Raw genomic sequence first — 18,174 nt, forward strand, 5'->3', positions numbered from 1 at the left:
CCTTGCAAAGAATCTTGTCCAGATTGGATGATCAGCTACAATCCAGTATTCAGCAGGACTGGCGATCCTTCCCTCCATATTCCAATAACGAGAGACGTCTCTTCAAAGTCTTCTTCTTCCTCCAGTCATATGTGATGTGTCCTGGTTGCTAACACTTACAACACCTTAGCTTTTCTGGCTTCTACAACCAGGCACAACTGTTCTTATCCCCCCATACTTGCCGCTGCAATGCTCTTTATGAGCCCACGGTCACCTCCTGCATTGTAAGCACCTTGCTGGGTCCCTTGTACCGCAGGATATACCCAGGTTGTCCATCATGGTTGTGTGAACTCTGCCAAAATAGTTCACAGGTCTGGAAGAAGAGAAAACAATGCGCATAGATCACGATGCAGCCTCTGGAGTATCCGCAAAAGGGCTCCATGTTGGGGTGTATCAATTATCCTTGAAGTCTTGAACCTATTGTCCTTGAAGGGATTCCTCCTTGTTTCAACCTGCTCAGCTCCACCTCTCCATAACGCCAATCTGCAACGCCTTACTATCACCTTCACATGCCCAAGCATACAGCAATTCCTAGTGAAGGGTTCTCTCAGTCTATCTTCTTCTTCAGAGACCATCTCCTCCATGGGCATGGGCTAGTCCTGCACTATATGCGATGTATCCTATTTCCCGGTCTCTGCCACCTGCAGATGCAGTTCTTCGGTCATAGTTCTTCTGGCTTCTACAGCTGGGCTCATCTGTCCTCATAGCCTTTTTTGCCGTTGCAATGTTCTCTGCATGCACACGTTCTCATTCTTGTATTTCAGGATGTTTCCTAGGTTGGTCATTGTGTACTTGCCCACTACGTCATAATGTAACGGGTCTGGGGGAATAAAACACTACATGCACAGATCATACCTTATCAGGATGCAGCAACTGGGTCAGCCACAAAAGGGCTCTACGTGGGGATGTATCAATTATCCTTGAATTCTTGTGCCATTTGTCCTTGTAGGGATTCCTCACTTTCTAGCTGCACTCAGTCCCACCAATTGAAAATGCCAATCTGCAACACCTTACTGTAACCATCACATGCCCAATGATTCAGCAATCCCCAGTGTAGGGTCTTCTAAGGTCTACTTCCTTCTCCAGGGACCAATTCCTCCACTGCCATCGGCCAGTACATTTTAAAATTTGCTTCCTGCAGATACGGGTATCCATGCTAGGAATCTGGTGCAGATGAGAATATCACCTGCAATCCAGTATCCAGCAGTCTCTAGTGATCCTTTCCTCCAAAATCCAGTGCAACGGGAGACCTCTCTTCAAAGTCTTCTTCTTCTTCCTCTCGACAGTTGTGTGTGAAGTATCCTTGCTGCTGACACTTTAAACATTACAGTTCTTCTGGCTTCTGCAGCAGTGCACATCTGTCCTTCTTCTACTTTTCTTCCCACTGCAATGCTCCAGATTGGCCATCATAATTCTGCTGACTACGACAAAATGTAACGGGTCCAGTATCCGGCGGACAATCCTTCTTTTCCAAAATCTCTTTAAAGTCTTCTTATTCCTCTGGACAGGCGCGTGTGAAGTGTTGGACAGATCTTACTTGATCGCGATGTATCCACTGGAGCATCAGCAAAAGGGCTCCACATGGGAGTGTATCAATTATCCTTGAAGTCTTGTACCAATTGTCCTTGTAGGGATTCCTCACTGTTTTGCAGTTCCGATTGGCAGCACCTTACTATCACTATTCCGGGGGCACTCTGCTACAGTAGCTGGGGAGGCCATGTCACTCGCATCAAAGTGGTGTTCATGGGAAGGTCCTCCACTTGGGGCTGATATAGGAAAACCCTCCAAAAAGCTCCTGGTCCTCTGCTCTTATTGGTGTTCTTCGAGCCTCTGCACTCTCAATGTGGTCAATATTAAAGACTCCGGAGCTCGTTCTAATGGTTGGCTACAGGAAAAAAGAAATAAATGTTTATGTATTGAAACCATGATGAGAACTTCATGAAAGCTAAATAGAGTTATGAAAAGGCAAAGTTTGGTTCTGCTTTACTTTAATAATTAAATTGTTTGAGCTTTTGCAGTACAATTTGCCATGAGATGAACAAGATGCGATTAATGGCTAAAATCAACCACAAGCACACATGAATGGGAGAGCCTTCTTATCAAGTATCACAGTACAATAAAGTAATACTGTATAAAAGTAAAATTGTAATTTGTTTTTTTGGGGGGAGAGAGGGAGGGGTGCAACAAATAAATTATATCTTTTAAAATACTCTTTAGATATTATATATATAGTTTTTATAAGTGAGCTTCCACATGTGCACATGGACCAGGCAATAGAATATAAAGTATTTCTTATAAAATAATACTACATAATAATGTTACATGGCAGTACAAATGTCAAAAAATAAATTTCAAACTCGTACATATTGTCACCTTTTCTTCTCTTCTAAAATAAACATTAAACATTTCCCTTTTTTCCTGAAAAACTGCTCAGTAGGCCTCACGTGTATATTCAATTAGAGAACATCTGACCTGTCTTCTTCTAATGTATCACATTTGTACTTCTATCTAATGTGGGTGTTTTTCTTTTCTATTTTTTTTTCCCAATTTCCATTGTAGAATAAGGGCAATATACCATATAAAGTGCACCTAGTTGGAGCAGAAGGCATCTCCTTGAAGGTAAGAGCAACGGCTGATCTCAACCGATTTTGAACGTGAGTAAATTAAAACTGATTTACAATAGTACATTAGGGTACTGAGCGACAAACACCAGCACTAAGATTGCCCCTAAATATACAGTCTCAATCACTTGAAGCTCATTTAAACTCTTAATATTCCTGAAATCTCTTTTTGCATTATAGTGAAATATGAGGCACAGTTGCCTCATATGCTAAGCCATGTCCTTTTCTGTACACGGGTAGGTATAAGGTCTTGTCATGACAAAATGACATTTGTTTTGGAGACCTGGATCTATCCAGATTTGTAAATAACACTTAGGGCTAGATTTACTAAACTGCGGGTTTGAAAAAGTGGAGATGTTGCCTATAGCAATCAATCAGATTCTAGCTGTCATTTTGTAGAATGTACTAAATAAATGATAGCTAGAATCTGATTGGTTGATATAGACAACGTCTCCACTTTTTCAAACCTGCAGCTTAGTAAATATACCACTTATTGTCTTTTCACACATTAATTTTGAGCAAAACAGGTTTTTCCATATACTTACTGGGCCAGGAACATGTGGAGGAGCAACTCTAAGGGCTTCCAGCGAGACCCAATCTATATGCACGAAAAACTGATGCTGGCGGATGTTTCCATTGACTCCTAAACGCTGGGATGGATTATTACACAGGAGCTGAAAAAGAAAGAGTTTCTGTCATCATTGTAGCATTGAGGTGTGTATGTGGGTTATACAGTTTGTGATGACAGACATCCTAAATATGAAGCTGCATGGGGTTACTACTTGTCCCAGAGGCCAGAACTGATGGTAAATAGGTGTGATACCCTGACAAGAAAGTGTTCCTGTGGAGCCAGTGTAAGTAATCCAGGTCTACACTACCAATACTGTACGGTAAAGAACAACATATGGGGTGTGAAATATCCACATAAATATCATATATTAATGTAAGATTCTACTGTTCATTTTGTAATAAGTCAATTAAGCTTTGAGTAATGTAGAGCAGAAAACTGTAACATGGGGGTTAGACAATCTTATTTACCTTGTTAATGATGTCTTTAGCCACATCCCCTGGTATTTTGGGCTGTCTGCGATTGTAGCCAGATGTTCCCGTAATCATTTCCTTAATGATGACTCCAAATGAAAACCAATCCACCCCGGCGTTATACTCCTCTCCTGCCAGCATCTACCATAAGAGAGAGATATTATACCAAACGTTAATCTATCATTAGATAGTCTACTTTATCCAATGTCTCTGTGTCTCTATGGCACTGATTCATTGTTATTATCATCTCCTCTCTTTCACTCGGTTACTCTTTGTCACTCTTTGTGTTTTAGAAAAATGAAGATAATGTGAATGTCAGAACAGCTGGTTATTCAGCAAATAGGATTAGGAGTTTCTGACCCAACGCTGCCTCGTGAAAAGTCCATCCAATATTACTGATTAAATAAATTACTGTCATCAATGTATATTACATAGAAAGTTTTAATTCATGTATTTATGCAGCTACAATAATTAATTTCCGCTAGCAATAACTTGAGTGAACAGTTATTGTTAGGGAAGTGGGTGCTTATTTACCATAGTATGTGCCACATTCCCCACGTCTATTTAGTAAATGACATATTACATTATAAATCAGTATATATTCACAGTGCCATTCACTTTGACTTAGATCTTCATGGCAGCTGTAAGGTCAGCACAGGCTGAGCTGGTAGAACTGATAAAAACTGATAACATTACTGAAATATCACTTAGAAATAAATATATAGTACATTTTGACATGAAGTTTAGTAAAGATATGTGTTAATATTTGTATCTATTAAATGTTAAATAAAATTAACAGCTCCTTAAAGTTTTTCTCAGATCTAATAATACATTTACATGATATATTAAGTCCTCACAAAACAGTAGAAATATACTTTACTACTAACCTCTGGAGCAATAAATCCAGGAGTTCCAACGCGCTCTGTGGCTGTCCTCTCCCCAAACATATTGTCTATTGAAAGACCAAAGTCGGCAATTCTTAGATGACCGGACTCTGCCACCAAGATGTTTTCAGGCTTTAGGTCTCTGAAGAGAAATAATTGTAAATAACTGTTTTACCTAATGACAAATATATACTTTACTTATCAGTAGTATTACAGAAGTCAAATGTTATAGACAACTGCCCCGCTAGGACAGCGCCACTTATGGGCCTATTTATTAAATGCAGGCAATATGAACGTTTTTTTTTTTTTATCTCTGCTCCTCACAGCAATAGAAAACCTCCTATCACATGATTTATTAATAACATATAATTCACCTGCCCGGTGATACTGGCCAGAGTGGAAAGAGTCGGGCCAGGGTTATGCCCATGTGTGCCCAGCTATCTGATTCACACATGCCCTGTAGAACTGAAAGCGCAGACTTGGGCTTTCAGCTCCACTTGTTGAAAAAAAGTTTTAAAAAATATTACAAACATATTAAAAAAAAATAGTTATACAAACATTTTTATTGTGGAAACATGCTTTACTGAAGTAATAAAATATGTTTTCATTAAATTTTTCTGTTACTGTCTCAATCCTTGGTAAATAGACTCAAGACCTGGAGAATCTTTTCTGTAACTAGGGCGATAGCACTGCTAGGGATAGGAAGTGTTCGCCGGAGATTGGGTTTTCTCAGTTTAATAAATAGGCCCATTAGTGATGACAGTGTTTTAAATACTAAATTGAAGGATAATTAAAAAATAGACATCACTGTAAGTAAAAGACCTCGACCTGATTGTGTATGAAATTGATAATAATAATATAATTACCGATGGATGATACCCTTAGAGTGCAGGTATTGCACCCCACATGTGATCTCCGCTGCATAGAACCTTAAAGAGAAAAAATTAATGTAACATGTTAATAATAGAAAGAATAGTAGAATAATAGAAATGGAAGAAAGTATGATGTCACTACACTGTTGTTGGGGGATCCTGCTCCTTCTGTTAACAAACGGTTTGAAAAAGTGGTGATGTTGTCTACAGCAACCAATCAGATTCTAGCTTTCATTTATTTAGTGCATTATACAAAATGACAGCTAGAATCTGATTGGTTGTTCTAGGAAACATCACCACTTTTCCAAACCCGCAGTTTAGTAAATATACCCCTCAGTCTTTTATCTTACTGCTTGCCCCTATTCCCCTACTAACATCATAGCACTACCCCTTTCACATGACCCTTTGATATCACTAACAAATTAGCAAACAAGCGCACTCACTGATATTCTGTGATGCTGTGAGCATTTGTATTATGTGATTGGCTACCGATTGGTTGATTCTCACCCACTATAAAACTGAGGAAATTACAGATGTGCTGGAGATGAAGATCAAATAATTATGGTGCGACAAACACACTTTAATAAAGAGATTATCCTGAACATGCTCCAGTCCTTGTGTAACTACACTGCATCATGCAAGATCCCTATTTTATTGTTATTAAAGAGTTGTCAACGTTTGGACAACTTCATCTTAATATAAATTGTCCACCTACCCACCAAATTTGGGGCATCCTCCTGGGTACCCATTGCTGTTACCTGAAGACTAGCACAATCAAATTTACTTTTGCCTCATTTTCACTGCAGCACCACTAGAGATCACAGCTCAGTATTACAATCTCAAATGGAGTCTATTGATCAGGATTGGATCATTGGCATCATCCTTTGTCCCAGCTTCAAATAAAGATTGGATTCAGATATACACTACATATAAATGGGGATTTTCCAAAGGTGGACTGTTCCTACCCCGGCTCAGACTGTTATAATCCATCTCAGAGCACCCCTCCTTTGTATTTGGGGTACTTACGCTGCGCTGGTGATGTCCAAGCAGCCTGTCCTCTGCAGGAACGTGTGGAAGTCCCCGCCACTTGCATATTCCAGCCCCAGGAATAGATGGTTCTGTTTGATTGGACACAGACAATAGATAAGAATATATTTACATAGGAAAACATAGCAACACTTTTTTAGCTAAGTTAGGTGAGCATACTTGCTTATATCAACGTCATTAACCAAGAAAAGATGAAACTTATATATGTGAAAGATGTGGAAAGATATAGAGAAAATCCTAACTAATGATTTTGTTTCAACAAGAAATACACCAATACCGTTGTCTGGAAGGCAAGATATGGATGGACCAGGAAGGCGCTACCAGACGCAACTTCCAGCACCCTGCGCTCCACCAACATCAGCTCCCTTTCCTCCGACAGCAGATTCCTCTTCTGGATGATCTTAACTGCCAGTTGCTGACCAGTTAGAGGGTCCTTAGCAAGCAGGACCTAGAGATAGAGACATGCACAAGTGATATTTATTTTATTACCTGTAAAAGCACCCAGGTAGCTCAATATATTTACATTCCTATGTGTATGTCAATGTTATTGAGAGTTAAGTTATATTGTCTTACTGGTTTCAGTAACATGTTATAATATAGAAGAAAAGACTTTTAGAAATCATTCAAATCTTTAACAAGATGGAATTTAATTGACATTTTTGAAGTAATAACAGAAATATGCTTTCAGTCAGCACAGTTGTAACGACATAATTGTTCATGATTCTTCTTCTACTACAAGCTGTGAGTCACACAGTTGTCATCTGACTTGAGTTGTCCAACCTCTGTCACAAGACCTACCTTCCCATAGCTGCCCTGGCCGAGCTGATGGTAAAAGGAAAGCCTCTTGATGTATTTAGACGCTGTACCTCCAGGACCAGCTTTCTGAACACCACTTCCTCCTTATGGGGAGAAAATGATTTGAACAATGTAACATTTACCATTCAGAGATAACTGTACACGTAAAATGCATGTATTCTATAGTGTTAAACATTTCTGTAACAGTAGTGGAATCAGCATACTGTAATTTGTACAACAGAGAGATCAACATAAACACAGCCATACAGGTAACAAGGGACAATCAATTGTACATGGAAGAAAGACAGTTTTGCCATCAGCATAGAGAGGGTTTCTTTACTGTAAGAGCGGTTAAAGTGCGGGATTCCTTGCCACATCTGGCGGTGATGATGACGTCACTAACAGGAATTAAAAATGTATTTGATCCCTTTCTTACAAGTAATTATATATATAATATGTAATTACTAGAACACATTGCAGGGGTGGTTGACCAAGGTGATTTATCTGATTGCCATTTTTGGGTCAGGAATGGAGATTTCACCTCTGAGATGTGTGTATCATAATAATGCTTCCCTGTCTTTGTAAGTAACATTAGTGTCTTCTCTCTCCTGCCAGCATCTCTCCTCTACCTGCTAGAGTCTCCCAGTCTTGTCAGTGTAACTCCCTGTCATGTCAGTTTCTCTCCCAGTCTTGTCAGTGTGTGCCTGTCCTGTCAGTGATTTACCCTGTGCTGAGTATTCCTGGTCTATCTGTCTCCCTGTCCTTTCATTGTGTCTCCCTGTCTCACTGCGTCTCCCTGTTTAGCCAGTGTGTCTCCCAGTCCAATGTGTATGTTTTCCTCTCAGTTGTCTCCTTGTACTGTTTGTGTCTGCCTGTCCACTCAGGGTTTCTTCATATTGCAACAGTGTTCACAGAATGGAGGCCCCATCCTTTATATCTGTCTAGGCTCAATCTAGGCAGAAACCAACTCTCACGGTACATAATAAAACCTGGTGATCACTTACACATATTTTTTGAACTTTCCCATTGCACTTATGGGGCTCTTGGCACGTGAAAAGCTTCTATGTGTAGAAAACACTGAATTACAAGGCTTTCCTGACACTTATAGCAGAAGCATTAGCTGTCATAATGCAGCAGGGTAATTGTCAGCATATTGAATGGCAGGCAAAAAGAGTTGAATTTTTTAAAAAAAAACATATAGTGTAGTGATTTGGTATAAATAATTACCTACCAAAGACACATGGTGGGTCCCAGTCATAATAATAGGAGAATGACATCCAGTGACCCCCAGTAATTGAGACTTCTGGGTCAAAGGGATGGAATCCAAAGGGTATATTTATATTTATATTTATCCAGTTGTGATTTTCTGGATAGCTTGGAAAGGGGAGATGTTGACTATAGCAACCAATCAGATTCTAGCTATCATTTGTAGAATGTACTAAATAAATGATAACTAGAATCTGAGTGGTTGCTATAGGCAACATGTCCACTTTTCAAACTAGCCAGAAAATAGCAGTTTGATAAAATTACCCTGAAAAGAAGGGGAAACACCAAGAAGGGTGAAAATCCTGCAAAAGACCATTTAAACACATATTTGTGATTATATTCTTGATTAGCTAATGTTACACATGATGTACATTTTGTATGTGACTACTCACAATTGATTAATTCAGATAAGTTAGAAAAATGTTTTCATAAAGGTACAAGTTAAAAAACATTATTACCTATTATCATATTTCCCACCAGTTCCGGGACTAGTTACCAATTTCATAGGGCAAAAATTGCATAGTTGTCCTGATTTTTCGCTGGTGCTGTTGTGAGGTTTTGATTATTATACAAAGGGGGAGGGGGTTCCTGCCGCACTGGTTATTTTTTTATATGATACATAACCCTTCCCACTTATTTGGTATAATTACATTATTATACCAAATATTTACCTAGTGGTTATCAGCTACCGCTGATAACCACTAGGTTAATATCTGTTACAAAGAGAAGAAAAAGTGATGGTTATTCTGATTCCATGCACTAGGGAAGGTTATAAAATCTCAATATCCTTCATTGTTATGCATTAAAAACAATTAATTTTGAGTATATTGGATATTAAGTTAATAGTAAGAAAAATCTGTAGAATAAGGGACTAAATTGCAGTATAACAACTGTAATACATCATCTGTTACTGCATATAATTTATTAGAGTAATCACTCTTTTCTGTGCTCTCTGTGTATCATTCAATTAACTAAACTCGTAAGTGTAACTAAATACCCAAATCTATAATAATATCAGTATAAGAAAAATGTTACAGATCAACAGATTAGCACTGTGATAATAGTTAGATTATAATGATAAATTAACTTTAAGAAAATGCTATCCAATTATTTCCCGGTTATGCTAGTTGTAACTCAGGTTTGCTGGAAGAATGTTATTCATTTATATAGTTACTATTTAAAGACTTGAGTATGTTGTATAATATTGCAATATTCATATTACAAAATAATTTTAGGATAATGGATATAATAAACAAACTTGAAAAACCTTGAAAAAGCACCTAGGCAAAATGCATGTCTGCGTTTCTATCTCTGCTTACTGTTTTAAAAATTAAGCCCCTAAATGAATGAACTAATGAACAATATAATCTAATACCTCTTAGTGCTATTTGACCAATAATGTAAAGTGTCAACACTATAGTAAATATTAAACTAAGTATACAGACACAGAAAACTATCAAATCTAAAATGCTATAAAATGTAAGCCGCTTACCGACTTGTTCGATATAATTAACACTAGCTAAATATCCATCAGCAAGAAGATCACAAACAAACTGATTTGATCGTTATTACACTTACCCATATCTAAATTTCTGGGTCTGCTAGGAAAAAAGATTACTAATTCAACATACATGAAGAAACAAGCAGATAAAGGGGATACCAATACGACTCAAACTGGGATTCAAACTGGGGTTAATTCATAAAAAAAAAACATGATTGAGAAAATTCTGTTGTTTATTATATCTATACAATTACTTTGTAATATGATTGTTACAATATTATGGAACATACTTGACTCCTTAAATAGAAACTATGTCGCTGATTAACATTTCTCCAGCAAACCTGAGGTACAACTAGGCAGCATTTCCTGAACTACTTATTGCCTTATAAGGTAACTTATTCTGGTTGCAGTAAAATATAGGCAACATATGAATTTGGATACTGTATGAACTAACATCTAAAAACCCCATTTGAAGGACCAATACTGCTAATAAGCACTAAGGGGCATATTCAATTCCGATACGAAAATCCGCGTTATTGCGGTACCGTATTACCGGCAGTACTGCGCATTTTCCACGGTAACGCGCGTTACCGCGGATCGGATCGGAATTGAATATGCCCCTAAGAGTTTTATAGTAAGGCTATACAGGTGACTGACAAATGACTATAAGTGAGGGAATAAACATATTAAGTTGCAGCCAGTATAAGTTACAACATGACGCTGTACTGATATTAATTAATTGCAAACTAGATATAATAGATGCTGCTTGCTATACAGATATAATAACTTTTCTACACAACTGCTATAACACTATACAATATATCCAAGTTTAGAAATAACCTATTGCATTGCTGGCTAAGATATTCTCAATGTTTTAGTGTAACCGTGAAATAATTGGATAGCATTTTCTTAAAGTTAATTTATCATTAAAATCTGAAAACCATCACGTTGCAAATCTGTTGATCTGTAACATTTTTCCTATACTGACATTATTGTAGATCTGATAGACAATCTCAAAAGCTCTGGACAATTGAATAATAAGTAGAATGCGAAAATAATAGAGATTAATTGATTAAATGATACACAGTAACAGATTATATATTGCATTTGTTATACTGTATTTTAGTGTCTTCTTTTTATTCTTCACATTTTTCTTACTATTATTTTAACATCCAATATTCTTACAATTAATTGTTTTTAATACATAACAATAAAGATTAATGATATTTTATAAAAATCCCTAGTGTTTCGCATGAGATTAACTACCGCTTTTTCTTTTCGTTGTAATAGGTTTACATTACAATTCTACTGCTTTTCGTGTCTTATATATCAATGCTACCATACCTGCTATTTCCTGGTCTTTACTACACTCGCCTTTCTGTCTACTATATCTCCACTCCACACCAATGGCCTCCCCAGCTGTTTTCTGTCTCTTTCTATCTCCAGTCTTGATGGAATCAATTTGATAAAAGTAACCCTCTAAGCTGACACTTTCTTCCTCCTCAGAAATCTGTTTCTTTCTCCCCTTATGCATCTCTTCTTCTTTCTTATGAATCTTCTCTTCGGACCCTGCAAACATCCTTCTCTTTCGGTTTGCCATAACCATGGAACCACCATCGTCTGAACTTTCGATAATTATACATCCTTCTTCAGCATGTAGACTCTTATGAATCTTCTCTTCGGACCCTGCAAACATCCTTCTCTTTCGGTTTGCCATAACCATGGAACCACCATCGTCTGAACTTTCGATAATTATACATCCTTCTTCAGCATGTAGACTCTTAGGAATCTTCCCTTTGGACCCTGCAGATATCCTTCTCTTTCGGTTTGCCATAACCATGGAACCACCATCGTCTGAACTTTCGATAATTATACATTCCTCTACAACATGTAGACTCTTTCCGAAACCTTTAGTATGTGACTCTGCTGAAGACCTCTTTCTACCCTTCTTCTTGATGGACCCATATTCTTCTGAGCTATCAGAAATCCTTCTCTTCCTTAAAACCTTCCTTCTCTTTCTCCTCTTATAAATCTCAAACTCCTCTTCCTCAAAACAAATATTTTTCTCCGATTTTGAAGACATTTCACCAGATCATACAACTTGCCTGACTGACTTCCAACTGCCACATGGACTGTTGAAAATAAACATCAGCGTTGCTAGGATACAAGTGATGTCAAAGTAACATGGAACTCACTGCCACCAGCCATGGTTTAACTGTCAGCTCATCAGCCCGGAAACCCAACTCATGTCACCTAACTAGTAGCTGGGACCTTATTGTAAGAAAAATAGGTATCATTTGGCATTTCCAGCAATAGACCTAGTGCCTCTAGTTCAAGAACATATGTTTACTTACTCTACCATATGCCCAGCACATTTAAGCCTGTTTTATGCCATGTGAACCCACACTGTTACAATATTAGAGAAGCAAAGAAAAAATAGTTTACACCCTAGTTATTGAAAATAGAAAACTGCTGAACACACAGACATACAAAGAACATTACAAGTAAACTATAAACTTTATTCTTGTCCACATATAAAAGATAATTCCTAATTAATGTACGTAGAGAAAATTACAGGTTAGCTGCAATCTTTATTTTTGCTTATAGATACGGAATAATTGCCTAATAAAGTAAAAATTTTCACTATCATTAAGTTATCATAATGTATATGTTAGACATTGCTGAATAGATGTAGGGCTGTGTTTGTGGGCAGCACTAGGTGAATGAAAATAAAATATGAGCAATTTGCATTTTGTCTGTGCCTTTTGCTCTAACTATTCTATAAATTATAAAACTATATTTATTACAATATGCTACAAAACAATACCATATTTTTCAATGAAAAGAGGAAGAAATGTAACAGAAAATTCACTTAGAGTAATTATTAAAAAGACATTCTCTTTGTAAGCAAAGCCGTCCATTAATGGAAATCACATAATCTTAATGTACCTTTCGGGTTCATAAAACTATTCATAGATAGTTCTAATAGTATTATAAACAGAGATGAAACTCAATGTATGTGAGTACTAACATTTCTTAATCTGTATAAAGAGCCACTATAAATCATATCCTTCTCTTTTCCCTGACTCTCTCTATAAGGACAAGGAATTCCTTATAATAATCCCTATCAAGCGTACAATTCTTTATAATCCTGAAAAGCTGACACTTTGGGATTGATATAAACCATTCCTGTGGCTACTTTGTGCATCCAGGTTTGTATTTGCATCCATGTCGCTAAAGGTGTAAAAGATTACATGACACTCATGGGATTTCATGAAAAGAAATTATAAGATGATAAAAGTATTATTAACAGTGTGTAAAAATTACATTAAAGTTATTATTTTTTTAATGGCAAAAAACCCTCTCCAAATCCAGCATGTTCCCTGTCCAAATAAAGATAAGATCATCAATTGGCCGTCTCAATTTCTGAATATACTCCTTTATAGATGTGAAAGTTCGATCAAAAACCATAAGAGATTTTGTCCAAAATCCCATAAGATTTTGTCTTTATCTTGGCAAATAACAACATTAAATAAGTTTAATATATTTATTTCAGTTAATATAAAATATAATGTGATAAAGAAAGTAATTAATGTTTCCAACATATTAATCACATCGAGCTTGGTCTCAATTTGTTCAAAATTACACAGGAACGTTTCTAGTATTATTTATGAAGCATTCACACATTGGTCCACATTGGCGGAAGCCTGAGGATGTCACCTGGTCACACATGGAAAGATGGCCTCAATACATTGCTCATGTTCAATGACTAAATATGAAGATTTTAGGCCCGATTCAAATCGGAAAGCAACTTGCACGTAACTATTCAAAGCCACATTTCCACAGATATGTTCTGATATGAAAATAGCAGTAAACAAGTTATAGTTTGTAATTCAGCTGTAAGCACGGTTGTGCATACGCGGGATTTATTTTATTATTTTTATTTTGCAATTGTACTTTTTTTTACTACATGCGTATTTACTATTAATTCACATCAGAATGCAACTGTGATCATTTCTTTAATTACCTTTATTAGTCATAAAACACTGCAGACTCCTGACAATTTACTAATATTAACCCTTTCATTGCATTAACCTCATTAACCTACACTAGACCATGCTAAGATTTTTCCCTTTAACTTATTCTTCAGTATCAAATATGTCTCATTATTACACATTTGCATTTCATGAATAAAACATACACAATGTTCCCCTATTAACTATAAATTGTAAATAACAACAAGAACAACTACACAAAACACAACAACATTAAAAAAAAAATATTTTTTTTTCCACCAAAATATTTTTATTGTGACATTGAAACAAACAAAAAGAAAATTCCATATGTTGAAATGAGAAACAGGTAGCATACAGATATGAAATGGAACAGAGTGTTTTCTGAATGAAGTGAGACAGACGGTGCAGGTTATGGTGCAAGGCCAAGTGGGGGCGCAACACCTGACTGCCCGTTACATACCAAATCCCCACCAATGAAGCAGCAGTATATTCCTGTAGTGGCAGCAACGCGGGACTCCACTGTGATTAAAAAGAGCCAGCGCAAAGAGGAGGGTGCCAGTTTCCTGTTCCTGCAACGTTCTAACATGCAAATAATAGCGCCAGGACGGTGTCAGAACACAGGAGACTAGGAGCCGGCACAGAAGGAAGAAGAAAGAGGATCAAGAGGAAATAGGAAAAACATATAGAAAGAAGAAGAGAAGCTCCGGTAAAGAAATGATTAGAGGGGCTGGTGAGATGAGAGGGCTGGAGACAAGGGGTGAGGGCTCTGGTGAGAACAGGAGGGAGGTCTGCAGAGAACAGGAGGGGGGGTGGACTAGAGAGAAAGAGGGAGGGCTCTGGAGAGAACAGGATGGACAGCTGTAGAAGAGGGTGTCTGGAGTAAACGGGGGGGATGGGGGGGGGAGGGGGTGTGTTGTCTTGAGAGAAGGGAGTCCATAGAGAATAGGTGGGGATTCTGCAGAGAATAGACTGAGATTCAGGCAGCAGGGATTGGATGGAAGGGGGAAATTTCTTTGGTGTACATAAATGTGATATATACTATGAAAACATAAGTAATAGATAAAAAAAATCAGTAAAACATTAAGATGCAATAATATATACTATTAATTGAGGGGAAATTTGTAAGCCATAATTTGATTGTTGGACTGGTGGGGGAAATTGGCCTTTGTATTAAAAGGAAATGTTAATAATTTAATTTCAGGGTGGTGAGGGTCTGGTTGTTAAATATGGAGGTTATTAACTTAATTTGGGTTTGGTGATGAATAATATGGGTTATTAAATGGGGATGCTATAAATTTAATGGTAGGGGTTGGTGAGAGGTGAAACGGGTCTATTATTTAAATGGAAATGTTACTAAATGAATGTTGGGGCTGGTTGAGGTGGAATATGTCTGTTGATTAAATGGGAATGTTATTAAATTAACGTCGGGCTGGTTAGGGGGAAGAAGGCCTAATTATTAAACGTTGGTGCTATTCATTTTATGTCGAGGTATATGGAGGGAAATAGACATCAACTGTAAATGCTATTAATTAAATTCTGGAAAATATTGGGTAGAAGGAGTTTGGGTGTTTTTAAACAGAAAAGGCTACTGATTTAATGTCTGTCTGGTTGTGGGGAGAGACACCTAGATTCCTCTTTTACTGCTCATCTTTATAGAAGGTGCATAATAACTTTCTCTTCTACAAACAGAACCCCAATATTCCAGGATCTGGCCAAGCAGCAGTGGAGCATAAGACACCAGCAGGCAGGAGATACCGGCTATGTAAAACTGCTATGAGGCAGCATCTACTCCCATAAAGGTACATTGGTGGGGCCAGTGTTCTGCTTTGCCCAGGGAACTAAAATGTCTAGTTACGGCTCTGCTTCATCCTAACCCTCTCATGTACAAGTAACAAACATCTCCAGAATAGCTCATTTATTTCACACAAGACACTGCAAAACCTTTATTCACGAACTCATAATCTCCCACATTGACAGTAACAATTATCTTCTTATTATGAATGTAGTGGTTACACTAATTTTCCTTGCAAAACATTCTTATACTGTTGCTCCGCTCTGCATACTTGGCTGCCTGTAACTGACCAAATTCAACATAAAATACTTCTCACATACTATGCCATAAACAACACTGTACCAACTTCTATCTCTTCCCTTGTCTCAAAATATCACCTAACTCGACCCCCTTTGCCAAAGATCTGTGCCTCTAATACACACTCACTGCTTTCACCCATTCACGATTACAGGATGCTTTCATGCTGCACCCACTCTGTGGAAATCCCTATCTCCCATCTCTTTAGACAAGCTTAACAAATTCCTGAACTATCTTGTTAGCTTCCTACGCTAATCCATACATGCCAACTCTCCTGGAATGTTCGGGAGACTCCCGAATTCTCACGCATCCAGATCAGAGCCGACATGTATTGGTGGAGGGGACAGGGCTTTGCGATTCGCATAATTTTGGCCCCGCCCCCAGTGATGTAATACCTGTTTTGGGTCTTTATACCACTGTAGAAAGTCCCAAAACAGGCATTACATCACTGGGGGTAAGACAAATTGACGAAATTCGTAAAGCCACGTCCCCTCCGCCCATACACCCCTCCTGCCCTCCAGGAACTTCCGGACGTGGCCAACATAAAGTTGGCAAGTATGTGCTATTCCATCCATTTATTACCCCTCTGTAGACTTCACTTTCTATACTTAGACAATCTTCTGACCCCCAATTCACCATTGCAGTGTGACTGATTCATAAAGCCCTATTAGGCACTTTTTCCTATTCAATTTGGCTGGACATGTAATCACTGGCACAAATTAATATTAAAGTATTAAAATAAAGATTGTAAGATTATGTGCAGGGTCTTTATACTACTTTGTCTATTTGTTAATACCCAGGTGGGATTCACTAAAGGGCAAACCGCATGGTTCTTGGGGTTATGATATGCAGTTTGAAAACCATGCAACTTACTAAAGAGCAAAATGCACATCAAAGTGCATTCTTTTATACCACAAGGTTAAAACTGCAATCCCGATTTTACTACACTGAAGGTAAACACAGCGTGCAATCATCATCATCATCATCACCATTTATTTATATAGCGCCACTGATTCCACAGCGCTCTGCTTATTCACATCAGTCCCTGCCCCATTGGAGCTTACTGTCTAAATTCCCTAACATACACAGACAGACTAGGGTCAATTTGATAGCAGCCAATTAACCTACTAGTATGTTTTTGGAGTGTGGGAGGTAACCGAAGCACCCGAAGGAAACCCAAGGAATCACAGGGAGAAAATTCAAACTCCACATAGATAAGGCCATGGTCGGGAATCGAACTCATGACCCCAGTGCTGTGAGGCAGAAGTGCTAACCACTAGGCCACTGTGCTGCCCTAAATACACAAATAAAGTGAAATCCATATTTGCCTATTATCCCAGGATGTCCGGGAGACTCCACAATTTTTGAGAGCTCACCCAGACTCCCGGGAGAGCAGGGCAACCTCCCAAGTCCTGCCCGCTTCATTGGTGAAGTGGATGGGGTTGGGACTGCTCATGTCACCCTGGCCCCGTGCTGCCCTATATGCAATGTAATAAGTGGTGCACCCAATCTCCGGCAGCAAATGACATATTTCCATAAAGTTCCACTCACTTTCATGCTAAACCCCACCCCTTTTGCAGTCTGCAAATCGGGTTGTCCCGCCAAAATCGGGACAGTCGGGAGACATATATAGGGGTATAGGGGTATGTAGAAAGGGATACATTAGGAGTACAGAATATATTTAGATGGGGTACAGGACAATATAGCAAGGGGTGGGATACATTAGGGGTACAGGACATATTTATTAGGAGTATAGGGGAATATAATAGGGGTACAAGGGTATGATATATAAATGTGTTCAGACCTCACATACATGACTAAATTACAGGCTGCCCACTCATATTACCCCAACAGTAATACTACATATCTATAAATAAAAATAAACAAGTACTGACCAGCAGCATCTCCAATCCCTATGAACAGTCATGAAGTCTCCCGGACACAGTAACAGACACATACAGTCGAGTGCAGGATTCAAACAGAGCTGGAGAGCGGTGGCCATT

The 18,174-nt window shown here is 38.1% G+C and overlaps 1 protein-coding gene and 1 long non-coding RNA gene across 2 annotated transcripts; both read right to left on the minus strand.

The window, feature by feature from the left end:
- Positions 1-1,780: 1,780 nt before the first annotated feature.
- LOC142101856 (protein kinase C delta type-like) lies at positions 1,781-6,804 on the minus strand. The gene is made up of 7 exons (XM_075186290.1): positions 6,782-6,804; positions 6,484-6,575; positions 5,452-5,514; positions 4,589-4,727; positions 3,699-3,842; positions 3,206-3,334; positions 1,781-1,924 (listed from the first exon to the last, which is right to left on the minus strand). Exons 4-7 carry the CDS (start codon positions 4,646-4,648, stop codon positions 1,781-1,783), a joined length of 477 nt encoding a protein of 158 aa, XP_075042391.1. The 5' UTR covers positions 4,649-4,727; positions 5,452-5,514; positions 6,484-6,575; positions 6,782-6,804.
- A 42-nt stretch (positions 6,805-6,846) lies between these two features.
- On the minus strand, positions 6,847-18,143 carry LOC142100901 (uncharacterized). The gene is made up of 3 exons (XR_012678940.1): positions 18,067-18,143; positions 7,303-7,403; positions 6,847-6,952 (listed from the first exon to the last, which is right to left on the minus strand). It is a non-coding gene; the product is annotated as an uncharacterized LOC142100901 (long non-coding RNA).
- Between the last annotated feature and the right edge of the window lie 31 nt (positions 18,144-18,174).

The sequence above is a fragment of the Mixophyes fleayi genome, chromosome 9, assembly GCF_038048845.1.
Source record: "Mixophyes fleayi isolate aMixFle1 chromosome 9, aMixFle1.hap1, whole genome shotgun sequence".
Lineage (NCBI taxonomy): Eukaryota > Metazoa > Chordata > Amphibia > Anura > Limnodynastidae > Mixophyes > Mixophyes fleayi.